Genomic DNA, 27,160 nt, shown 5'->3' on the forward strand with positions numbered 1-27,160 from the left:
AACCTTAGACTCCAAGTCAGGCCTCTGCTGCTTGGTTGCTTCTCTTGCTGTGCTCCCGGTTTTCTCATATGTACAGTGTGGAGTTAGCCTGAGTGATCTCAAAGCCCCTTCTAGTCCTGACACTAAGTTCTTCATAATAAGGTGTGTTTGGCATTATGGGTGGGTGGGTAGTTAGCATCTGTCTACCTGGGTTAAAAGGCCAAATGATGATTTGGACAGAAAGTAGCGAATGAGTGTCTGGATAGAAGATGCAAGTTCCTCTCGACCTCGTTTTACTAGTCCCGTTAGAAAAACAAGTCTAAAAATCGAATTGCAGACGTAAAGTAGATAATCCAAAACAGTGTCTTCCTTTACCAAGCCTCACCTGGAAGCAATAGTGAGCTAGTACTTTTGTTTGTAAGGGGAACCCTTAGAAAATAGTTATTTACCACGTCCTAATACACCAGAGCTATACCCTTTGAGACCTGAGAAGGGGAAAGATTTAGGATAGATAGTTGTAGGATCAAGAGCCGTGGGCAGATTATTTGGGGGTGAAATGATAGGGCATGAATGTTTTGTAGTTTTGAATTCCTCTGTGCCATACAATGGGAGAGATTTAATTCTGCAGAGTAAGGGAGATTGCTTTTCAGTAAATTTAAATAATAAAAATTTAAACTAGGGACGGATTATAGATATGATACAGTAACAGTCTCATTCTACAATTAAGGAAAAAGCCCCAGGAAGAAAGTGAAATACCCAGAATAACACAACTGGGACTACTGGCGGAACTGGGACTTGTGATAGTGTTTCAAAAGATGTTATTGCAGTGTTTCTAAAAGTGTGTTATACACACCACTGCTAGTGCAAGGGCAAACAGTTTTTATTTTATTCTTACATACTTATTAGTTAATTTGGGAATGTGGTACTGGATTTCCATTTATTGTATTATATCAAAAGTTCCTTTAATGTAATCGTAAGTATAACAATGTCATTAAAAGAATGTTAACAAAGAAAAAAAGAATGTTAAATAAATGTTATTATAGTTGGTATGTGGTCAAGGCAAAAATCATGATGATGGTATGTGGATAACTGAATTTTGGGAAACAACGTTAATGGAATTGCCTAGCATAGTTCAGGGAATGGGATATTAATTCTACATTCTATATGGTTTATATTATTGAAACTTTAAATGTAGCTTTCAAAGAAGAATGGAGGAAAATATGAAGTTTGCTACAGTGGAAGACACTGTAGAATACTGCCTGTTCCTGATACCAGATGAACCAAGGGACCCAGAAGAACACAGAGAGATTCTTCAAAAGTACATTGAGAATATAATGACCCAGTTTGCACCTATGCTGGTCCCCTATATCTGGCAGAATCAGCCTTTCAATCTCAAATATAAACCTGGGAAAGGTAAGGCTCTTTTGCTTATTTTGCTTTGATATGGGTGACTTTTAATGTCATTCTGACAACAGTGATGTATGATAGTCCACAGTTCATTCAGTGTTAGGAGATTTTTTTTTTAATTAATTTATTTATTTTTGGCTGTGTTGGGTCTTTGTTGCTGCGCGTGGGCTTTCTCTAGTTGCGGTGAGCAGAGGCTACTGTTGCTTGCGGTGCGCTGGCTTCTCATTGCAGTGGCTTCTCTTGTTGCAGAGCACGGGCTCTAGGTGTGTGGGCTTCGGTAGTTGTGGCATGCGGGCTCAGTAATTGTGGCTCGTGGGCTCTAGAGCGCAAGCTCAGTGGTTGTGGCGCATGGGCTTAGTTGCTCCGCGGCATGTGGGATCTTCCCAGACCAGGAATTGAACCCATGTCCCCTGCGTTGGCAGGCAGATTCTGAACCACTGAGCCACCAGGGAAACCCTGTCAGGAGATTTATATCCTGAACTTTTTATGGTGTTTGCCTCTATTCAGTTAAGCCCTTGAACTTAAAAAAAAATTTTTTTAATTCATGTTGATGAATGCTTTCTAATAGTCATTATCTTAGGAACTAATATATATTCAACATTATTAAGCCATGGCTCTTCTTTTGAACTTTAATTACTATGCCATAATGTATCTAGGTACCTACACTAAACAGGTTCAGGCATCTGGCTTCCTTAACCATAGTTCTTTTAGCTGTTACTCTGTATTCCTCAGTCTTGATAGTATGTTTACTAGGCTGCCTTTCACATAGTTGTTTTGGTAAGGATCTAAGAGCGGCTCTGCTTGGCTTATAAAGAGAAATAATTGAGCTAAATGACCATTATTTGCCACTCGGAAGCATTTTGAGGTTCCTTCACTGCTTCTCTGTATTGTCAGTGCTTGAGATCTGACCTCTGGCCAAATATGGTACTTTGTCCTGTCATTTCTTATAACTTTACTAAAATGAATCATGGATAGGTGACCAAGGCTCTACTCATGCAGTGACCTCTGTGGAGTCTTATTTCAGATCAGAAGCCTGGCATCTTGTGATACCGTCATTCTGGCTCTCAATTTAGTGCTTATCTGTTTCCGTTTGGCTAGCAGTTGCCAAATGCAAAACGTTAATTTTATTAAACGCCTATTCACTGAAACACGTGATATTTATTGGCAAGAACACTGTCCCATTAGCACAGCCAAAACCAATTCCCTACCTTTTTTCTAGAAAATCATTTTTACACAGTGTTTTCTTGTCTTGCTTAATGGGATTGCTAGCCACCTAGTTATCAAGCTTGTTAGTAATTCAGAATCATCTTCAACTCCTCACTTCACCATGTTCAGTCAGGCACTAAATCCTAGTGTGATTACTCCTAAAATATGACCCCTCTCTACATCTGTTTGGCTACAGTCTAGGCCCCCTTGATCTCTTCATCTGGAAGACTACAGTAGCCACCTAACTAACCTCTCTGGTTCCAGTGTCTGCAGTTCCTGACACTGTTGCCAGTTACCTTTGTAAAACACAAATTTGATCATGTCACTCTCCTGCCTAACATCCTTCAGCAGTTCCTCATTGCTTCTGGATGAAATTCAAATTGAAGTTTAATATGTAAGGTAGATAAAAATAGACACCCTAACTGGAGCTTCTATACTTGATGAAACTTGGGAGATCTGGAGTAGGGAGAAGAGTTGGTTGGGCAGTTCTTCCCACCTGTTTGGGGTTTTTTTTTGCCATGGTAGCTCTTGAGACACTCCGCAGTACACTTGTTTGACCTTCATTCTGTTAATATGGTATATTACATTGGTTGGTTTTCTTGTGTAAAATCATCCTTGCATTCCAGGAATAAGTCCCACTGGGTCATGGTATACAATCCTTTTAATGTGTTGTTGAATTCAGTTTGCTAGTGTTTTGTTGAGGATTTCTGCATCATTATTCATCAGGGGTATTGGTCTGTAGTTTTCTTGTATTGTCTTTGTCTGACTTTAGTATTAGGGTAATGCTGGCCTCATAAAATGAGTTTGGGAATGTTTCCTCCTCTTAAGTTTTTTTGTAAGAGTTTGAGGAGGATTGATGTTAATTCTTCTTTAAATGTTTGGTAGAGTTCTCCAGTGAAGTCATCTATCTAGTCCTGGGCTTTTCTTTGTGCAGAAGTTTCTATTACTAATTCAATTTCCTTACTAGTTATAGATCTCTTCAGATTTTCTATTTCTGCACAATCCAGTCTTGATAATTTGTGTGTTTCCAGGAATTTATGCATTTCTTCTAAGTTATCCAATTTGCTGATGTACAGTTGTTCATAGTGTTCTCTTATAGTCCTCTTTATTTCTGTGGCATAGGTTGTAATATCCCCTCTTTCATTTCTGATTTTAGTTATTTGAGTCTTTTCTCTTTTTTCTTAGTTAATCTAACTAATGTTTTGTCAATTTTGTTGATCTTTTAAACAAACCAACTCTGTTTAATTGATTTTTTAAATATTGTTTTTCTATTCTCTATTTCATTTATCTCTGCTCTAATCTTCATTATTTCCTTCCTTTAGCTTTGGGTTTAGTTTGTTCTTCTTTTTCTAGTTTCTTAAGGTATAAAGTTAGGTTGTTGATTTGAGATCTTTTATAACTATAAATTTCCTCTTAGCACTGCTTTCACTGCATCCCATCCGTGTGGCATGTTGTGTTTTTGTTTTCATTTGTCTCAAGATATTGTCTAATTTGCCTTGTGATTTCTTCTTTGACCCATTGGCTGTCTGAGTGTCTTGTTTAAGTTCTACATATTTTTGGATAATGCACTTGTTTGAAAATTTCTGCTGATATTCCCAGAACACTCTATTGTCTGTCATGCCTCTGTGTTTTTGCACATGCATATGTTCTCTCTTTCTGGAAAGCCTACTTCTGGTCATTCCTCCAGATGAACGTAGCTCAGATATCACATACTTTATGCTCACATAGCCCTCAGTGTACACCTCTGTTCATCATCTTGTTTTGTGATGCTTGGTTGTCTATCTCCTGTTGTCTAGACCCTAAGCTCCTCAAGAATAAGCTTCTTTTTTTTTTTTTTTAAATTTATTTTTATTTATTTATTTTTGGCTGTGTTGGGTCTTCGTTTCTATGCGAGGGCTTTCTCTAGTTGTGGCAAGCGGGGGCCACTCTTCATCGCGGTGCGTGGGCCTCTCAGTATCGTGGCCTCTCTTGTTGCGGAGCACAGGCTCCAGACGTGCAGGCTCAGTAGTTGTGGCTCATGGGCCTAGTTGCTCCGCAGCATGTGGGATCTTCCCAGACCAGGACTCGAACCCGTGTCCCCTGCATTAGCAGGCAGATTCTCAACCACTGCACCACCAGGGGAGCCCTAAGTTTCTTGTATCTTGTTCAGGATTGCAACCCCAGCTCCCAGTATAGTACCTGGCGCATAGCCAATCAATAAATGTTTGTTTAATTGAATGATTACTTGTACCTTTATTTGCACTGGTATATTTATTTGGTAATATGATTGCTTTTCTCTTGTCTTTAGGAGGTGTTCCTGCTCATATATTTGGCATGACAAAGTTTGGAGATAACATTGAGGATGAATGGTTTATTGTTTATATAGTAAAGCAAATTACAAAGGAATTTCCAGAGTTAGTAGCAAGGTATTATAGCTTTATTAATAATTCTAAAGGAATTCTATTATTGAAAATGACTACATTTTTATCCATTTAGTAGTATTTTTTTCTGTAGTCTGGTGGAAATTGTACAAACTTGGGATGTAGATTTTAAATGTGACTTCTTCCTTTTTTCTTCCTTTTCTCTTGTGACTTCCTTTTCTTGAAGAAGAATTAAAGAATCATTTGAGAGTTCAACTTCAAAAAAATTTCAAACAAAACCTGCTTATTTTAGATTTTCTCTTTTTCTTCTTGTTATGAAAGAACAAATACACATGGTAAATAAAATTCAAACAATACAAAAGGGTGTACTGCTCTGACTTCCCAAAAGTAATCACCATCAAATTTCTTGTGTCTTTAAAAAAAGAAATTCATCTATAGATATACATATTTCACAGATTTCTTAATATGTCTTCCTCTATTAGACTATAGCTATATTTTATGAGAAATCATATACAGAAGAAATTTAAAGAGAAATCAGCACGCAATTTTATGGATAGGAAGCAAAGTAGATGATAGTGCATTCTAATTCAGTGTTTAAAATAAAAATGGATAATTCTCTGTAATCCCAAAGTTTTGCCAGCAGAGGGCGCTTCACCACTTAACATATGTCCTAGTTTTCCTCATCAGCCCCCAAATTCTGGTCTTCTATCCACCCAGTCTTTTCCCCAGCAGAACAAAAAGAAAAAAACAACAACAATTTTGGAAACTTGTTATTATATCAAAATTTCAGGCATACATAAAAGTAGAGAGATGGGTACCTTCACGTACCCATCACCCAGCTTCAGTAATTATCAACTCCTGGTGATTCTTATTTCATTTACTTCCTTCCCCACTCCCCCATCACATAGCAAGATTATTTTAAAACAAATCTCCAGTATTATGCCATTTGATTTTTAAATACTTCAGGATGTAAATCTAAGAGATAACAAACACTACTGTTACCATACCTACAAATACATGGCAATAATTTCTTAATGAATGATAGAATTTTAAATGAACAGACACAAAAATAGTAGTTTCTATCTTTACTAGGATAATAAGAAGGGGGCAATACCTTTCACGTGCTGATTCTGAGTTTTATACATGTAATGATGGTTCATACCTACACACTAGGCCTCTAAAGCTCTTTAATAGGCATCTTCTATCTTGTCGGGGTTTTTTTAAAAATTAGAAAAAGGAAGAAGTTTTTCCTCTATGTCTCTGCCAGATTAATATTCCTAAAGTAGAGCTCGAACCATTTTAGTACGCTACTCTAAAACCTTTCATTCATTTTGTCTATAAAATTAAACTCATTCTCATTGATTCTGCCAACATTTAAAGCTCTTCACAAAATGATATAACTGTGCTTTTCTAGTCGTCTTCTTTACTCGTCATTCTTCAAATATCTACCTTAAATTGCTACCTCCATGGTTTTGCTTATGCTCTTCCCTCTCCCAAGAACATCTCTCCTTTTCTCCATATATTGTATCTCCACCCATTAAAAGTAAAAAAAATCTAGAACAGTATATATAATATGCTACCTTTTGTGCGACAAGAGAAGAAAGAATTTATATTCCTATTGGCTGGATTACACATAAGCAAACTCTAGAGGGATAAACAAGAAATAACAATGGTGGAGGGGTTGGACATATAGATACAAAAGCAAGAAGGAGACTTTTTCATTGTATAACTTTTTATGTATTTTTTAAAAGTTTTAACCATGTGACTGTGTTACCTATTCAGAAATTTAAATTTTTAAAAAATGATGCAAATGAGGCAAAACAAAATTATCTTTCAAGGTCCAATAATACCTCCTCCATAAAGGTTTTCCTAATCTTGGCTATATGTGATTTTTTTTTTCCTTTGGAACCCCATAGTACTTTATATATTTTCCATATTTTTTTCTATTGTTATTTATTTATGTACTTATTTTTCTCTTCTTATCACCCTCACCTAAGGAATTCCTCCTTACAATCTTAGAGTCTCCTTCAGTGCTTAATGGTATCTTAAACATTTTGCTTAATTATAGAAATCTACACATGGTGCATACTCATATATTTACTAAGATGAAGGAGAAAATGTATTAGAACAAATCTGTTTGATTATTAGCAAATATGTGCTTCTTTGAATATAAAGTTAGAACTTCTTTTGCATTAGGATTGAAGACAATGACGGTGAATTCTTGTTAATAGAAGCTGCTGACTTTCTCCCTAAATGGTTGGATCCTGATAATAGTGCCAATAGGGTAAGTATATCCAAGTTTGGAAAACCTACAGAGGTGAAACCATGTTGCAACATTTTCATATGCACCGAGAGTTTGTCACTGCCAGGTATGAAAATTAAAACATCATTTTGCAGGTGTTTTTCCATCATGGGGAGTTATGCATTATTCCTGCACCAAAGAAACCTGAAGCAGTATCCTGGTTACCCACCACAGTCCAAACAATCTCACAAGCACTGAATATACTCTCAACACACCCAGAAAAAATTTTGGCTTCAGAATCTATACGAGCTGCTGTGAATAGACGCATCAGAGGGTAAGAAAAATAACACTTTCATTGCTAGTCAGGGAGCCTTTTGATTTCATGTCGCTCAAGTCTTCTGTTGAATGTGGAATTTCTTTCACCTAGATTAATGCCAATTTTCATGCTGTCTTCATCCTTTGTGAGATTGACCAACAAATTAAACTTACGTGTTTTAAAATCAAGAAACAGATGTATCTTTTAATTTCCATTTAAAAGTGTCATAGGCCCAATATTTTTGCATTTATTTACCTTAGATATTATGGCTAAGTATTATGTAGATCCATAGATAGACATTTTCAGACCTTTAGAAATGAAAACCTAAGTGAGCACAATTGTGTTCAGGCTTTTTCTGTGGTTCTGGGTGTATATATGGGATTCTTTGACCTTGGTGGAGCACCTTAGGCTCTATTCAGAAGAGAATACCTTAGTCTAATAACATACTAATTCAGCCATTCAAATTTGAGTACCTATTAAATGTTTAGCACCATTCAGGTCTTAACAGTATTAAACATCTCTTTTAGCTTCGCTTCAGTACACTTTGTACCATTTTTTAGGAGAATAAGTTCTGATTTTATTTTTTATTGGACCACCTTAATCCCTTTTCTTTATTTTCCATTTCTTCCCACTTTTTCTGTCTCTCTTCCTTCCTGTAATCTTTAGTATATACAGTATCTTTTTTTTTTTAATTAATTAATTTTTTTGGCCACGTGGCTTGCAGGATCTTAGTTCCCCGACTGGGGATTGATCCTGGGCCGCTGGCAGTGAAAGTGCCAAATCCTAACCACTGGACTGCCAGGGAATTCCCTACAGTATCTTTATCTTCACCTCTCTTGTCACTTTTTCCATCTCACTCTTGATGAACCAAGACAAGATAAAATGTTAAGGAGGAAGTAAATGGTATAAGAATCCTAGATGTTTACATATCATAAAATAAAAATAATTATGTTACCTGTCACAGATACCCAGAAAAAATTAAAGCCTCCCTTCATCAAGCACACTGCTTCCTTCCAGCCGGCATTGTAGCAGTGCTAAAGCAGCGCCCCAGATTGGTGGCTGCAGGAGTCCAGGCATTTTACCTGCGGGACCCCATTGACCTGCGAGCCTGTCGTATATTCAAGACATTCTTGCCTGAAACACGAATAATGACTTCGGTAAGCTAGTTCTCTTGGTCATTTAGTTTCTCTCACTGGAAATAAAATTGAACATTATTTAATTGTTCACTAGAAAAAAATCGGAAATATTCTGTTTCCTCATAGCAAGTTAACATACATTTTTAAATTTTTTCTTTTCTCCCATCCAGGGGAGGAAGATTGTAAGAGACCTGACTCCTTATTTTATATCTCAATGTTTCCTAGCTATTTCTGACCATATTTTCCCTATTTGAGTAGTTATATCCTCTTAACAATAAAACATTTCATTTCTTCCAGAGAATTAAGAATTATTCTATATCATCCACCCACCAAAATTGCTGTGTAATGTAACTAATGATCTGAATTACCTTAGTGATAACTAAATATAGACAAGTGAAGGTAAATTTTATGGGTATGTGAATTACATCTCCGTAAAGCTGTTACTAAAAAATGTAGGCAGTAAATAGGTTGGATCTTCTTTGCATTTATATGAATATGAAGCTCATAAATGAAGTTACTATGAAGTTATTATTAACTATGAAATGATATTCAAATTTTTAATTTCAGGAAAAGACTCACATATTTTGTGCCCCAATGTCCAGGTCACTTTCACTAAATGTCTGTATGCACAGTTGGTGCAACAAAGGTTTATGCCAGACCTGCGGAGTGGATACAAGCTGCCTCCTCCATCTCATCCCCAATACGGAGCCCACGAATTGGGCATGAAGTTGGTAATGTTAAACCAGAAGTTTTTATTTTCTTCCTTTATGTCAAAGGGCTCTTAAGAGAATAATGACAGAGCATAGATATCTAGATATATACCCTATTAATGTGAGAATGTAGTATAATGTGGCATTTCAAATAAGAAGGAAAACTGGATTATTCAGTAAGTGATGATAAAACTGTGAAGCCATCTGGAAAATTTAAGTTGATTACCTCACACCTATGCCAAAATAAATTCCAGTTGGACCAAATATTTAAATGAAAAAAAACGAAACCATAAAATTTGAAAGAAAACATAGGAAAACTTTTGAAAATCTGAGTAGGAAAGGCCTTCCTAAGCATGACTTGAAACTAGAAACTGTGAAAGAAAAGATTGATAAATTCGATAATATAAAAACTAAGCATTTCTGTATGAAAAAAACATAAATATAGTCAAAAGACAGTAAACCTGGTGAAAGTGTAAAATATATTTGCCATTTATTTATTTATTTAAATTTATTTTATTTTTGGCTGTGTTGGTTCTTCGTTGCTGCACGCGGGCTTTCTCTAGTTGTGGCGAGCAGGGGCTACTGTTTGTTGCGGTGCATGGGCTTCTCATCGCGGTGGCTTCTCTTGTTGTGGAGCGTGGGCTCTAGGTGCGCAGGCTTCAGTAGTTATGGCACACGGGCTTCAGTAGTTGTGGCATACGGTATTCAGTAGTTGTGGCGCATGGGCTTCAGTAGTTGTGGCTCGCGGGCTCTAGAGCCAGGCTTAGTAGTCGTGGCGCACGGGCTTAGTTGCTCTGCAGCATGTGGGATCTTCCCGGACCAGGGCTCAAACCCATGTCCCCTGCGTTGGCAGGCAGATTCTTAACCACTGCACCACCAGGGAAGCCCTATATTTGCAGTTTAAATGACAAAGAGTAAAAAAACTAGTAAATGACAAAAGTTGATTTATCTAATATATAACATTCCCACAATTCAATATGAAAAAAAATAGTACTAATCAATCAAAAAATGATCAGAAACCATTAACAGTCCACAGAAAAAGAAATACAAATGATTTTTATGAAAAATGTTGACACTTGCTCATAATAAAAGAAATGCAGTTTAAAGCCACAAAATAGTATTTTTCACCATTTGATTGCCAAGTATCCATAAGTTTGATAATATATACTGGGTTTGTAAAAATACATAAAGAGGTACCCTCAAACATTATCGATAGGAATATAAGTTGAATCAGTCTCCTAGAACAGTTTGTCACTTTCCATAACATTTAAAATGCACAAACCCTTCTGCTCAGCATTTTCACTTCCAGAAATCTATCCTCCATATATTTTACTTGTGCACAAAGACGTAGGAGTATACTCATGAAAGCATTGTTTATAGTAGCAGAAGATTGGAAACTACCGAAACGTCTGTTAGTAGAGGAGTAGTTGGATAAATTATGGTCTGTCCATGAAGTGGGATGGATAAATTTATATATGCTCATATGAAATGATCTCCAAGGTATATCACTAAGTGAAAAGCAAGGTTCAGAGCAGTGTGTATGTTTGCCATTTAATGATAAAAAGGATGGAGTAGGAGAATGTACATATGCAGACATACACATATCTGCTTGAGTGCATAGATTACTTCTGAAAGGATATGTAGGAATTGGTGACAGTAGTTTCTCTAGAGTGATCAGGGAAGCCCCCTATTAGAATTATTTTGCCATGTGCATTTATTATATTTTTTAGCCAAAGTACTCTTAAAATGAAGTGATTCCCTCCCTTTACTATGCTGAGACTATGTTTAATTCATTATAATTCTGTTAGACAAGAAACCTTTGCAAGCCTTTTTTCTTTTTTTTGTGAATTTTATTTTATTTTATGCAGCAGGTTCTTATTAGTTATCTATTTTATACATATTAGTGTATATATGTCAATCCCAATCTCCCACTTCATCCCACCACCACCCCCCCACTTACCCCCCGCTTTCCCCTGCTTGGTGTGTCCATACGTTTGTTCTCTACATCTGTGTCTCTGTTTCTGCCTTGCAAGCCTTTTTTAAGCAAACAAGAAATAAGTTTAAATTTCTAGTTTTTTTATTAGTGAGAAAGAAATCTCTTTGAGGAGGATAAGAATCTTTGTTTTGTATTATTTGCTTCCCCTTTTATAATTTTTAATAATCTGTAGAGATTAAGAAACTTGGAAATAAAGTCAGATTTATTTTCCTAAAATTCAAAAAGGTGTTATAAATGTCACACAGCCATGTGTCCAATCACCTAGTTCTTGAGTGTGGTTAAATGGAAAGAAATTAACCTAATAATAAAAATTCTGTCTTTTCCATCTAGGCTCATGGATTTGAGATCTTATGCTCCAAATGTAGCCCACATTTTTCTGACGCCAAGAAATCTCTTGTGACTGCCTCACCGCTCTGGGCTGGCTTCCTTGAAAGTCTGAAAAAGAATGATTACTTTAAGGTAGGACTTGCAATGCATTTTTTAAATTGGAGAATCCAGGGAAAGTCAAGCCAGTGATTTTAAAGTCCTATGTCCCTATTTAATGGTGACATAATTGTAGGAACTAGAGTTAAAAGGGACCATTCTAGCTTGGTGGTAAGGAGGGAGTGTCTATAAACTGTTTCCAATATTTTAGAAAAAATAATAACATCTGTATAAGTGATAAAGTTATGATTTGTATCAGATGAACAACTTGCACAAATCTATAAAGCAAACATGAAGACACCAAATAGAAAAGTTAGCAAAGACATGGATTAAAAAATTTACATGACCTAAATGGGAAGGAAATCCAAAAAGAGGGGATATGTGTATACGTATGGCTGATTCACTTTGCTGTACAGCAGAAACTGACACAGCAGTGTAAAGCAACTCTACTCCAAAAAAAAAAAATTGCAAAAAGACAACTAGTAATTTCTCTCTTAAAATATTCACTCTCACAAGTAGTAAAGATAACCATATTAACATAATAATAAGTACTGTTTTTCACATATGTAAAAAGGATATGAATGATATTCAGTGCTGTTGAGAATATAGTGAAAATGATACACCTATACATTGCTGGATAACATCGTAACAGTTAGAACCTTAACTGGGAAGTAATTTGATAGTGGTATCCAAGAACTATTAGGAAAGGTTCAAACTTGGAACCTTCAATTTAAATCATCTACTTTGGGCTTCCCGGTGGTACAGTGGTTAAGAATCGCCTGCCAATGCAGAGGACACGGGTTTGAGCCCTGGTCCGGGAGGATCCCACATGCCGCGGAGCAACTAAGCCGGTGTGCCACAACTACTGAGTTTGCACTCTAGAATCCCACAAGACCACAACTACCAAGCCCGCACACCTGGAGCCCATGCTCCCACAAGAGAAGCCACCGCAATGAAGAAGCCGTGCAACCAATGCAACCAAAAATAAATAATAAATTAATTAATTTTTTAAAAAATAAAAATAAAAATAAATCATCTACTTAAGGAAACATCCAGAAGTAGAAAAGTCCTTAAGAATATGATGATTTTAAAGACTGTGTAGTGGTATGGACAACGGCTTATATTATAGTATATTTTTTTAAGATATAAATATTAAGTATGAATGCCACCATAAACATGCATGTGAAAGATAGAAATGATAGTTAAGGTGGATTATGCTACTTTTTTGGCTTGATTTGTACTTTGTTTTATTACATTAATTACTAGTTAATCAATTATTTCTTAATATGAGTTAAATAATAGAATAACTTGTTAAATTATTAACAAATAATTATTTGTTTATAATCTATATCTTATATTATAATAAATTATTTGTTATCTTAATAATGAGTTAAATAATAGAAATGATAGACAAACCGTCCAAATTGGAAAGAGGGCCCTTAAATGGTGAAAAGGATGAGGGACTTGCTACATTTAACCTAGTCCCTTTTTGTTGAAGAAACTGAGCCCAACAGGTGCATCAATGACAAAACAGGGACTAGGACTCAGGCCTCATGATTTTTGACAATTATTATATCGTACACTGCCTCCCTTAAAGTTGATGGTGAGCAGGTTATTTTAATGATAACATATATATAATGTTCTGATGGGCATTATTATTTTTTTAGGGACTGATAGAAGGTTCTGCTCAGTAACCAGGAAAGGCTAGAATGGGGCAAAGAACTACTTTCAAACTCTCCATAAACCGCCAGAGAGGTGAGTTTATCGCTACCCTGAACAGATCGATAACTTGCCAGAAGTTAAGAGTTACTTTTGAGTAGTTGCAGATGTTGGAGTTTCCATATTAAACAGTTATGGCCAGCTCATGACTACTGAAGGAGCGGGGGTTGGGGAGAGGAAGTGTTGTTACAGAAGTTTGCTGGCACTGGCAGCCGTCACCACCATCACCACCATCACCGTCGTCATCGTCATCATCATCATCATCATCATCATCATCATCATCATCATATAATGGTTAACATTTATTGAGTACTTACAAAGCATAGGCCACTAACTTGTTTAATCCGCCTTAAAGCCCTATGAAATAGGTACAATTATTATTTTCCCTATTTACAGCTCAGAAGCCGAGGCCAAAAGAGATTAAATAATTTGCCAAAGGTTACACAGCTAATAAGTGACAGACCTAGGATTTGAACTCAGGCAGTCTGGTATTGAGCCATGTGCTTAATTCCTATGGGAGTTCTGGGCTGTGTTTAGATTTTTTAGGGAAGATCTGAAACGCAGGATGAAGCAGCATGCATTCACCTTCCAAATCAAATCTCATTCTAACCTGCCGTACATTTTCTGGGGGGAGGGAAGAAATGAACACAGGGTTGGAAGGAATGGCTCCCCTTTAAAATTTGGTAAGTTGAGTTTCAGTTCTGGTAATGGTGGAGTAACCATATCAGAATAACCCCATGCTAATTACAGTGATAAACCCTGGGCAGAATATAAAACACAGTTATTGAAGACAGTGGAGAAAACAAAAGCAGGGCACAAAATCAGAGGAATAAATAGACCATTGAAAGAAGAAAATCACATTTGTCGTGACTTGTCCCTTGAGGGTACTTCTAGTCAGTGGGCTCAAGGAAATTGGAGCTCCTGCAGAAGGTCTTATTGGGCTGAGGAATCAAAAGTCGAATTTGAATATTGGAAAAAATTCAGCTTTCTGTTGCAAAATTGAATTGAGATACTTAAAGCTATTAAATAACATGAAAGAAATAACCTGTGTATACGTTATGGTTAATAAAGGTCCTGAGTTGTGTGTGGGTGTGTTTTTTGTTTTGTCATTGGGGCTTTTTTTTTTTTTTTTTGTCAAACCAATCTGGTTTTGAACCCCAGTCATTTTGCCAGCATCTCAAACATCACATATTTGTGTAATAAAATGTTCTTTGAAGACTGCATGAAGCAAAGTTGATGCTGAGAGAACTCTAACCTCAGTGTCTGTGAAGTGGTAATGACTTACAGCAGTCTCTTACTCTTTTGTAAGTGTCCTAGGGGTGCCTTTGTCCCATTCCCATCTGTTTTATGTCAGCAATTGGAAAAGAGGATGCCTTCTTAGGGTATCCTTTAAGAAAACTTGGGGCCTTCCCTGGTGGCGCAGTGGTTACGAATCCACCTGCCAACGCAGGGGACACGGGTCGAGCCCTGGTCCAGAAGATCCCACATGCTGCGGAGCAACTAAGCCCGTACGCCACAACTACTGAGCCTGCGCTCTAGAGCCGCGAGCCACAACTACTGAGCCCGCGTGCCACAACTACTGAAGCCCGCGCACCCTAGAGCCCATGCTCCACAATAAGAGAGCCACCGCAATGAGAAGCCTGCGCACCGCAACAAAGAGTAGCCCCCGCTCACCGCAACTAGAGAAAGCCCGTGCTCAGCAATGAAGACCCAAGACAGCCAAAAATAAAATAAAATAAAAAATAAAATAAAAAATAAATAAAAAAAAAAAAAAAGGAAAACTTGGGAAAGAAAGCAAGGAGGTGGCCCTCATAGTTAGGAGAATCTCCCCCAGATGATCCCTGTCTCCTCTAGGAGACCACTACCCTTATTGAAAAGTGTTACCTTATAGTCTTAGGTTGAAGAGAAGTTAAGAAGAAATGAGGGGAGACTCATATGTAGGAGAGTTAGGGCTTCTCCCACAATTAAGATAGATGATGGTTGGGTAGTTCTTTTTAAATATAATAAAGTTTTTTTGTTGTTATAAAAGTAACATATTCATTCATTAGAGCAAATACAGAAAGACGTAAGAAGGAAAAAATTTATATCATGAGTAAACAATATTATTATTCCAATCTATGCCTCCAGGATTTTTTTCCCCCATAATCAGTTGATTTTTAAACATTTTTTATACTATATAGAAATCTTGTATCCTGTTCATAATTTTTACTCGTTATGATCTTACATTTTCCATGACCTTAAAAAGTTTTGATAAGCATATTTTTAAATAACCGCACAGCATTTTAGCAAATGGACCATAATTTACTTATTGCAAATAAGTTAATATCCAACATTTTAATGAGTGTTGCAGGAGAGGCTCCCATTCACCAAACCAGGATAACTTCTAAACAGTTTGAAACCAAACTCACATCTCCCTCAGACCTCTTCTTTACTTCCCAATGTTCTTTTTATTAGCTGAATAATATCATAGACTGTTTCCTACTGTCTTTTAATAGTACCACAATCCTCCTTATCACCCAGACCTCCTGGCTCTCCTTGGATCCTGTCCTTAGATCCTGTTTACTATTATCTTGTGTCTTGCATTCTTTTCCTTACTGCCCAGCTAGCTACTCTCCTTACTTAATTCTTGAACTATGGCTACACCTAAACTTGTTTCTCAACTCTAGAGACTCTTCTCTTCCAATTCAACCATTAGAGCCAGGGAGAATCTGCTTGAAGTATGTCTTTAATCATGTCCTCCCCTCTCCTAAAAAATTAATTAGAGATTGTAATAGTGAAAAATTACAAATAGTCTAAGTGTCCATCAATAGTAGATAAATGAATTGCAGTGTATTTACATGATGGCCTACTATCCATTAGTTAACCAGAGATTAGCTAAATATCCATAAATCTAATTCAGGATTTCTCAACCTTGACACTGTTGACACTTTGGACCAGATAATTCTTTGCTGTGGGGGACTGTCTTGTGCATTAGTAAGATGAAGCAACATCCCTGGCCTCTACCCAGTAAATTCCAGTAGGACTGGCTCCCCTCTCCTCCCACCAATTGTGACAACCAAAAATGTCACCAGACATGTGCCAGATTGTCCCCAGTTGAGAAACCACTGGTCTAAATGAATAGATTTCAGAAACATAATGTTGAGGGAAAAAAGCAAGTTGTAAATTTGTAAATACGGGTGCTATGCATATAAATTGTAAAAATACACAAAATATCATGTATTATGTATAGATACATGTATCTATATTCACTCAATAAATATTTATTATCTCCTATGTGCCAGGCCCTATTCCAGGCACTGGGAATGCAGCAAGTGAACCCAAAGTCTCCCTGCCCTTATGGAGCTTATATACGAGTGTAGGAGAAAGACAGTAAACCATTATATGATGTTAGATGGTAATGAGTACTTTGAAGAAAAAGCAGTGTTTGGGGAGAGAGATATAAGGGCTGCTCTTCTAGATAGGTTGGCCAAGGAGTTTTTCTTTCAGAAGAGATCTAGGGAAGTGAGGGAATGAGGCAGACAGGTATTTGAGGGAATAACATTTCAGGTAAAGAGAACAAAACAGTAAATACACAAATAGTACACACACACTCTCGTCTCTGTCTCTGTCTCTATTTCTCTGTCTCTCTCTCTCTCTCACACACACACTCAGTGGCCCAGGAGGATTCTTGTGAGAGCAATCACCTTTGGGCAGCAGAGAAATGGATTGGAACTGGGAGTGTTGATCATCAAAGGAAACTAACTTTATCTATCATATTTTTTTGTAAGTATGTGCACATATTACTAGTTTGGTTTTTATGTTAAATGTATAAATGTATCGATATAATTAGACTAGAGATAAGTATAACAATATTATAATTCTGGGTGGTAGAGATATGGGCATTTATTGTATACCTTTTCAACTTGTCTATATTATTTAAACCTCATAAAACAAAATTAAAAATAACAAAGAAGCCATCAGTGATCACCCACTCCTTATTTCATTGAGTCTAAACTTAGCCATTTCACGCTCACTGTGCTGTCATCCCAGCCCATCTGTTCAGCCTCGGATTCCACCCCTTAAGCCAAACTGAAACCCCATTTGCTCTCTGAACATGTTCCTCACTTCCCTGCCTCTATACAAATGCTCATTTTTTCCCCTTGCATAGTTTCTCTACCCTATCTTACCTGTCAAAATCCTCTTGATTCTTTAAGGCCTAACTCAACTTCTTCCATTATCTCTCTTTTTTTAAACTTCTCTGCCTCCACCCCAGTGAATGTATTACCTTCTCCTATGACTCTTTTTTTGTTTGTTTGTTTTATTTGTTTTTATTTTTGTCTGTGGTGGGTCTTTGTTGCTGTGCGCGGGCTTTCTCTAGTTGCGGCAAGCGGGGGCTACTCTTCGTTGCGGTGCATGGCTTCTTATTGTCGTGGCTTCTCTTGTTGTGGAGCACAGGCTCTAGACGCGTGGGCTTCAGTAGTTGTAGCACTCAGACTCAGTAGTTATTGGCACGTAGGCTCAGTAGTGTGGCTTGCGGGCTCTAGAGCGCAGGCTTAGTAGTTGTGGCCCACGGGCTTAGTTGCTCCGCAGCATGTGGGATCTTCCTGGCCAGGGATCGAACCCGTGTCCCCTTCATTGGCTGGCAGACTCTTAACCACTGCGCCACCAGGGAAGCCCTCCTATGATTCTTTGTATGATAGCATTTGGTATTCCTCTATGACTTTATATGTTTGTATTTATTATGATTATTTGTATATTTCTTTTCTCTCTCCTAGTAATATTTACATATTATGGAGTAGGGGGTAGGTTTCCTGTTACCCACATGAGTTAGCAAGGTGTGCAAATGTTTATTAAATGAATGCAAGTCCAGTATATAACTTGATTTACTCCATTATAAATAGTTCAGACAGGGTTCCATGAACTTATATAACAAATCACATCACCATCATAAAATAACTCACTCATCATATAAATAAACTCTGTGTGTATTTCATTACCAGTTTATAGAGGAGGAGCACAAAATAGTATCAGAAGACGTTATTTCAAGCCTTTGCTCTGTCCAACTAAATGACCTTGCAAAACTTATAGAAATTTCACTGGGCTCCAGTTTTCTCATTTGTAAAACAGGATTATTACCTCCTCAGAATAGTAATTAGAAGGCTAATGAGAAAGTGTATTTTGAGGACTTCCCTCGGTGGTGCAGTGGTTAAGAATCCGCCTGCCAATATAGGGGACGTGGGTTCGAGCCCTTGGTCTTGGAAGATCCCACATGCTACGGAGCAACTAAGTCCGTGTGGCCACAAACTACTGAGCCTGCACTCTAGAGCCCGTGAGCCACAACTACTGAGGCCCACGGGCCACAATTACTGAAGCCTGCGCATCTACAGGCCCGTGCTCCGCGACAAGAGAAGCCACCACAATTAAGAAGCCGTGCAACCGCAGTGAAAGGTAGCCCCCGCTTGCCGCAACTAGAGAAAGCCCGTGCCAAGCAGCAAAGACCCAACACAGCCAATCAATCAATCAGTCAATTTAATAATAGAAAAGAAAATGTATGTGAAGTACTAGCCTAGCATTTAATATATGATAGATTAATTTTGTTTTGTTTTGTTTATTTTTTGGCTGCGTTGGGTCTTCTTTGCTTGGCTGCGCGCGGGCTTTCTCCAGTTGTGGCGAGCGGGGGCTACTCTCCTTGCGGTGCGCGGGCTTCTCATTGCGGTTGCTCTCTTGTTGTGGAGCACAGGTTCTAGGCGCACGGGCTTCAGTAGTCATGGCACGCGGGCTCAGTAGTTGTGGCTTGCGGACTCTAGAGCGCAGCCTCAGTAGTTGTGGTGCACAGGCTTAGTTTGCTCTGCGGCATGTGGGATCTTCCCGACCAGGGATCGAACCCATGTCCCCTGCATTGGCAGGTGGATTCTTAACAACTGCGCCACCAGGGAAGCCCTGACAGATTAGTTTTTGTTCATACTTTATGCATACTAGATTAATTTTTGTTCGTATTTTCTTCTGGGTTTTCTTTCCTCGTATATATGATATATATAAATCGAAAGAGTGATACTAAATCAACAGCTTCATGATAGTGTTCCATGGAACCTGCTGCAGATCCAACGGGGAAGGCAGAATGGGCAGGTCTCCAAGCCTCCAGCCTCCATTTCAATCAAAGCAGTCTTTCAGGGTTTTTTTTTAGCTTTACTGAGATGTAATTGACAAAATTACAAAATTGTAAGATATTTAAAGTATCATCGTAGTGATCTGATATACCTATTCATTATGGAAAGATCCCCACCACCGAGTTAATTAATAGATTCATCACCTCACATATTTATTTATTTATTTATTTATTTATTTATTTATTTATTATTATTTTTTTGGCTGCATTGGATCTTCGTTGCTGTGCGCGGGCTTTCTCTAGTTGGGGCGAGTGGGGACTACTCTTTGTTGTGGTGTGCGAGCTTCTCATTACAGTGGCTTCTCTTGTTGTGGAGCACAGGCTCTAGGTGCACGGGCTTCAGTAGTTGTGGCTCACAGGCTCAGTGGTTGTGCTCGCGGGCTCTAAGGCACAGGCTCAGTAGTTGTGGCGCACAGGCTTAGTTGCTCCGTGGCATGTGGGATCTTCCCAGACCAGGGCTCAAACCCATGTCCCCTGAGCTGGCAGGTGGATTCTTAACCACTGTGCCACCAGGGAAGCCCCACATATTTATGTGTTGTGTATGTGGTGTGAGAATAATTTTTACTCTCTTAGCAGATTTCAATTATGTAATAGTGTTATCAACTCTAGTAACCATGTTTTACATTAGATCCTGTGACTGTATTTATCTTATAGCTGAAAGTTTGTGTCCTTTTACCAGCCTCTGCTTATTTCCCTCACCCCCTAGTCCCTGACAATCCACTTTTTTATTCTGTTTCCATGAGTCTGACTTTTTTTTTAGATTCCACATGTAAGTGATACCATGCAGTATTTTACTTTCTCTGTCTAGCTTATTGCATTTAGCATAATGCCTTTAGGGTATATCCATGTTGTTGCAAATGGCAGGATTTCTTTCTTCTCATGGCTGAATAATATGTCCATTGTGTGTATGTATATCACTATCTATCTGTCTATTTATTCCACATCTTTAACCATTTATCTGTTGATGGACACTTAAGTTGTTTCCAGTCTTAGTTATTGTGAATAATGCTGCAGGGAACACGGGTGTGCAGACATCTCTTTGAGATCCTGTTTTCATTTTCTTTGGATAAATACCCAGAAGTGGGATTGCTGGTCATATGGTAGCTGTATTTTTAATTTTTTGAGGAACCTCCATACTGTATTCCATAGTAGCTGTATCAGTTTGCATTCCCACCAACAGTGCACAGGGGTTCCCTTTTCTCCACATTCTTTGTTTTTTTTTGGCCACACCACGTGGCATGTGGGATCTTCCCCGACCAGGGATCTAACCCGTGCCCCCTGCATTGGGAACGTGGAATCTTAACCACTGGACCACCAGGGAGTCCCCTTTTCTCCACATTCTTGCCAACACGTGATCTCTCTTGTCTTTTTGATGATAGCCATTCTGACAGGTGTGAAGTGGTGTCTCATTGTGGTTTTTATTTGCATTTCCCTGATGATTAGTTGATGTTGATCACCTTTTCTTGTCTTGTATGTCTTCTTTGGAAAAATGTCTATTCAGTTCCTCTGCCTATTTTAAATCAGATTGCTTGGGGTTTTTTTTTGCAGTTATGAGTTCTTTATATATTTTGGATATTAACCCTGTATCATATGTACGGTTAGCGAATATTTTCTCCCATTCTGTAGGTTGCCTTTTCATTTTGTTGATGATTTCTTTTCCTGTACAAAGCAGTTTTTCTTTTTTTTTGGCTGCATCACCCAGCTTGTGGGATCTTAGTTCCCTGATCAGGGATTGAACCCGGGGCAGCGAAAGTGCCAAGTCCAACCACTGGACCACCAGGGAACTCCCAGAGCAGTTTTGCCTTTGAGCACTTTTATATTTTAGAGTTTCTGGTGAAATTTTGAGAAAAAAGGATTCTGTGTCCTAAACAAATGTTTAAAAAACAATTAAACTAGATAATCCCTTCCAACTTTAAAATACTCTGTTTTCGTGATTATTATTCTAAGCTCTCATTAAATACCCATGTCTTTGATTTTTATAGCTCTCATGCTATGAAGCCCAGGTGAAGAAATCTTAACGTTATTACAGACAATACCATTTGATATAGAAGAGCTTAAGAAAGAAGAAGCTAATCTTCTCCCCCAGAAGATGGTAAGTGATGGACCAGGATAGAGCAGAGGGGTTAGAAAGAAGTGAAACATTCCACTAAGTCTCAGAGGGTCCTTTCCTGAGAGTACCTGTCATGTGAGTATAGTATGGCAGTATCATGCTTCTTTTTCAGATGACCAGTGGTTAGATCTCTCACCAGATCAGCTGGACCAGCTGCTGCAGGAAGCTGCTGGTAAAAAAGAACCAGAGCCTGTTTCAAGGGGCAGGAGGAGAACTATGACTTAACTCAAGTCTCAGAGAGCATGAAAGCTTTCATATCCAAAGTCTCAACCCACAAAGGAGCAGAGCTGCCTCGGTAATTGTGTTAAAGTATAAATATCTAAATGGTTATAGCCTATATGTTGACATCTCCAGTCTTTGCCAGTTCTCTCTCTCTTTTTTTTTCCTTTTTCTTTGTTTAATTTTTTTTTTTTTTAATAAATGATTTTTACTGCTTTGTTTTCCTCTTTTGGTGCCTAGTACTATGATAACTTACCTATCTGGAGTCAGATTTCTAGTAACCTGATCCATTATGATCCTTGAAGTAAGCCAAAGAGACCACTCAGCAGATGTAAAGGCCACCACCCCAGAGCTGTGCAGGGCAACCATGTACTTTATTCTTTAGACTTTTACTCAGAATTTTATGGACTCCTAACTTCTAGCTCTCATCAAGCTCAGACTTCTGATCTCCTACCCTCAAGCAGATTGGAAGCTTCAAACTCAAAAGAGGAGGATAAAAGTGTTTATCAGAGGAAGAAATAAAAACAGAAGAGATGAGATGTTACATTTGGCAAGTAATAGGGAAAAAGGTAGAATTGTTACTTGCACAGCAAATATATCTTCATTAATGTTGATGCTCGTTAGCCTCATGAGAAGATTAAAGTTTATGTTTAGTATTCTCTCTTTAAGAAAGCAGAGATAAGGGAAGGTTTGTTCTTACTTATTTTTAAAGACTTGGTTCTTAAAAATATAAACTTTATTTAAGTGAACTTGGATAAATAACAACTTCTGCTAATGTTAGATATATCTTATGGGAGATGGAGGGTGGGTAGATCCCTAAATCAGCGTAAATTAAATGTGCATAATCAAAGTGCAATTTTTACTTTTATTTCATCAATCTTTCCCATTTCTGTTGCCCTATCAGTAAGCATAATGATTTTTAAAATTTAAACTACAATTTTCCTTGCTGTGCCTCTTTTGAGAGTATATCTCTGGAGTCTTCCTAAGAATGGCACCAGTTTAGAAAAAGTTTCAAAGAGTTTTGTTTGGGATAAATTGTCTTTTTCCTTTAATCTTACAGAGAACATTCTGAGACTCCAGTCACTTTTGATGCAGATTCTTTTCTGAATTATTTGGATAAGATCTTAGGTGAGTTACAGTGTGATGTATATTTTCATTTTGCAAGTGTAAGTAGTATAGCAATTGCTAGAGCATTGGAGCATTGGATCTCATTTGCTTTTTTTTTTTTAATAATTTTGAGTTGCTTTCAACCATTAATTATTGCCCTATTGAATGATTTTGCGGAGGATGCCTTGCTTAGTGCCTGACATAGTAGCTGTTCATTAAATCTTTGTTGAATGAATGAATGCTGTGTGTTTAGATAGGGTTTTACATGGGGTCCCGTATTACACTGTTTTTTTCTCTTTTAGACATACTGCACTTATACACTAATAATAAAAACACAAATAGCCCAATTTAAAAAAAATCAACAAAGGATATAAACAGGCAGTGCCTTGAAGAATAAATATAATTGATAGATATTTGAAAATAGTTAACTGTTCTAGTAAGCAAGTAAATACACAATAAAAATAAGAACTTTTTTTTTGCCCATCATATTGGCAAAAATTTAAAAGATTGATAGTAACGAGTTTTCCTGAAGGGTTGGAGAATAAGCACTGTCAAACTGTGGGAGTAGAAGTGTAAGTTGTCTTTTCTCAAGGCAGTTTGATGCTCCAGAATGTTTATAACTTTGACTTAGCTATTTCACTTCCAGGAATTTAATTTATGAAAAAGTTATATATGCTAAGATGGTGATTGCAACATTGTAGTAGCAAAATTGGATTATAGTTTCAGTTTTACAAAAAAAACAACGTAGAAAAGCAAACCATAGTTCAATATGTATATATATACAAATGTGTTTTATATATATGTACATATACACACACACACACACAGAATCGCATAAATAAAGGTCTGGGTACCCACTGAACTGTGAAAAGATGTTTAACTCTGGGAAGAGAGTGAAATGTGAGACAATTCTACATAACTTGAATGTTTACATCAAAATGTATTCATGGATTATGTAGTTTTTAAATTTTTTAAGTAAAAAATTTTAATTAATTGAATTCACATTAAAAAGAAAAAGCTGAATCTTTCAGCTCAGCCTGTGTACTTTTCTGCAAATGTTTGCCAGCAGTACCATTTTTCTGGAGGGGATTTTTCTGAAGTAGTTTGCCTAATATTCGCTCTTTTTTGCAGATAACATTCTCATTCTTTTGAGATGTGTAATCACTCCAAAAAAATTTAATGAGTGGCTCTTTCTATGTTGGGGTCTATGTAGGTTCAAGGCCCCATGACTCAGACTCTGATGATCTGGATGAGGAAGACTCTGAATGTTTAGATAGTGATGATGACTTGGATCTTGAGACACAGGAGCCTGGGGAAGAAGCATCTGTAAAAGGAACTCTTGATGATCTCAAGTCATACATGGCCCAGATGGACCAGGAACTCGCACATACCAGCATTGGCAAAAGTTTCACCACCCGGAAGCAAATGGTATGTGTGTGTTTAACCTCTTTCCCTTTTGAGTCTAGGACAAAGGATAGCTAAAACCATATTTTATCTTAGTTTTTCTTTTCTTTTTTTTCTATTTGATTCATGATGATTTTCTGTGATGTATTTTTAAATTTGAATAAATAAGAATGCTAATTTTTTCCTAACACTGGTAGGCTGACGGATTATTAATTTTCTTAAACATAAGCTTGACTATATTACTTATTCTGTGTTATCTATCAGGATTTTTTTTTAAAGTCATGTGATATGTTCAAATTAGTATGTGGTTGCATTCTCCTACTAATAGCTTAAATTCATTTTAAAAAAAGAGAAAGGATATTAAATATCCAAGTAATTTTCAAGTCTTAATAGTGTTTGTTTCATATGTTTCCCTTATTTAGAGCCAAATTTAGAATTCATCTTCCACTCATGTTTTTATCCTAGTTTTTATACCAGCACTGTCTAACAACAGATAGAAAGAGAATGGACCCTGGAGTCTCATGGGCTGGGTTTGAAATCGAGCTCAGCTATCCACTGTGAATGTATCCATTAACCAATAATCTTCATGTCATAGAATGAACGTGAGAACCAAATGAGACAACAGTAAAACCCATAATGAGCCCTTAATTAATGTCATTCCTCTTACTTTGATCATCTTAACCACATTTAAAACTAATCACTTTCAGTATTGCGAAAACCTACTAGAAACCATACATTAGGTTTTTTTTTTTTAAGGAATTCCTTTATTTTTATTATTTATTTATTTATTTATATTTATTTTTGGCTGTGTTGGGTCCTCATTTCTGTGCAAGGGCCTTCTCTAGTTGTGGCAAGCGGGGGCCACTCTTCATCGCGGTGCACAGGCCTCTCACCATCGTGGCCTCTCACCATCGTGGCCTCTCTTGTTGCTGCGGAGCACAAGCTCCAGACTCGCAGGCTCAGTAGCTGTGGCTCACGGGCCCAGTTGCTCCGCGGCATGTGGGATCCTCCCAGACCAGGGCTCGAACCCGTGTCCCCTGCATTGGCAGGCAGATTCTCAACCACTGCGCCACCAGGGAAGCCCCATACATTAGGTTTTAATGTGAATACGAACCACCTGAAGATCTTGTTAAACTATAGATTTTGGTTAAGTATGTCTAGGGTGGGCCTGAGATTTTACATTTCTAATAAGTTCCCAAGTGATTGATGTGCTGCTGGTCCAGGGACCACACTTTGGGTAGCAAAGATATAAAAATCTACAGATCAAGCTGCAATCTCTCAAATTCTTTCCTCAGCCTATGAAATCAGAGGCTCAAGTACCAATTCACAGTCTCTGTGGTTGGATCCCACAAGGCCCCAGGTTTTTATTTTGTTTTCTCATTGGGGTGGGGATTGTGGGTAGGGAAGAAATCTCACTTCTTTCATGTAGAGAAAATTTAGATTCTTTTTTTTTAATGTTCATTTTTCTGTTTATTTCTTTTAAAACTCTTAGGCAGGCTATAAAGTTACCTCCTTAACTCTGGTTATCTCCCTTGGGCTATTTCAAAATCGGGAAGAAATCCATTTAATTTGCAGAAACTTATCCTAGGAAGAAGTGTGTTTTAATCTTCGGAACCAAATTTTAATATGTGTGTTACATTACATAGTTTATTATTAGACTTCATTTTTATTTTCTATTAAGAAGGGAATTTCCTTTCTAATATGGAAATCAATTTTACATGGTTGCTTATTTAGCTTTTTAATGTAACTACCATCCAACCTAATAGCATATTGTACCATGATTTTCTTTTCCCTCCATGAACAAGGAGCCTCTATCCCAGACTGCCAGTAACAATTCAGAGGAGGAAGATTCTGGTGCAGGAGGATCTGTTATGACACCGGTGGATGTAGACCTGAACCTGGTTTCAAACGTACTGGAATCCTATAGTTCCCAAGCTGGACTGGCAGGACCTGCTTCCAACCTTTTACAAAGCATGGGTGTGCAGCTGCCTGACAGCGCTGATCACAGACCCGTAAGTAAGCCAACAAAAGATGAGCCAGCAAACCTAGCCTCTGTTGTTTCTTCTTAAATAAATATTGAGTCTGACTATGCTCATTTCTAGTTTTGATTCCACATTTAGTAAAAATGTTTTCTTCATTTTCAAGTTCACAGATTAACTTCTCCTCTATGAGCCCCAAATGTTGCCCTCTCGCACAAGTCTTTGTGATCTCAACTCTGGGATGCACACAAGGTTTTGAAATCAGCAGAAGAGAGAGAATCAAGCCCTTGAGATAAGATGTACACTCCATGTTTAGAACATTAAGTTTATCGAGAATTAAATATTGGGTAGAGGAAGGAAGGTAGATAGGCAAACATAAGGAATGAATGAGTTGCTTTTTTATTCCAGTTACCAATGACCTTGAGTCAGTCTCCCTCTGGTGTCCAATAATTTTAGCGTTTTACCTGTTTTTGCTATTCTTCTTCATGGACCCATTGGGTTCTTTTTATCCTTAGCACCTTCGTGATTCATTGCCACATAAATATTCTCCAGCCAGGTGAGCCCTGCACCAAAGCTTCTTTTATTTATCTGCCATTTTTCAGTACCCCAACCCTGCCCTCTTTTGCCTGTGCTTTCAGTTGTCCTTGGAGTTCTAAGAAGCAAAGCCCTCTTCCCACTCACTGCTGGGAAACAGTTCAATGT

The 27,160-nt window shown here is 37.6% G+C and overlaps 1 protein-coding gene across 1 annotated transcript; it reads left to right on the plus strand.

The window, feature by feature from the left end:
- ECD (ecdysoneless cell cycle regulator) lies at window positions 1-26,570 on the plus strand. Its single transcript, XM_036828466.1, is given in 16 exon segments — window positions 1-141; window positions 1,175-1,392; window positions 4,880-4,997; window positions 7,149-7,236; window positions 7,350-7,528; window positions 8,475-8,667; window positions 9,249-9,377; window positions 11,683-11,811; window positions 13,443-13,530; window positions 21,622-21,716; window positions 21,719-21,731; window positions 21,862-21,948; window positions 21,951-22,044; window positions 23,029-23,096; window positions 24,289-24,503; window positions 26,285-26,570. Coding segments are annotated over 15 exon segments (1,965 nt in total). The 5' UTR covers window positions 1-141; window positions 1,175-1,187; the 3' UTR covers window positions 26,549-26,570.
- Window positions 26,571-27,160: the final 590 nt, after the last annotated feature.

This window comes from Balaenoptera musculus, chromosome 16 (genome assembly GCF_009873245.2).
Source record: "Balaenoptera musculus isolate JJ_BM4_2016_0621 chromosome 16, mBalMus1.pri.v3, whole genome shotgun sequence".
NCBI lineage: Eukaryota > Metazoa > Chordata > Mammalia > Artiodactyla > Balaenopteridae > Balaenoptera > Balaenoptera musculus.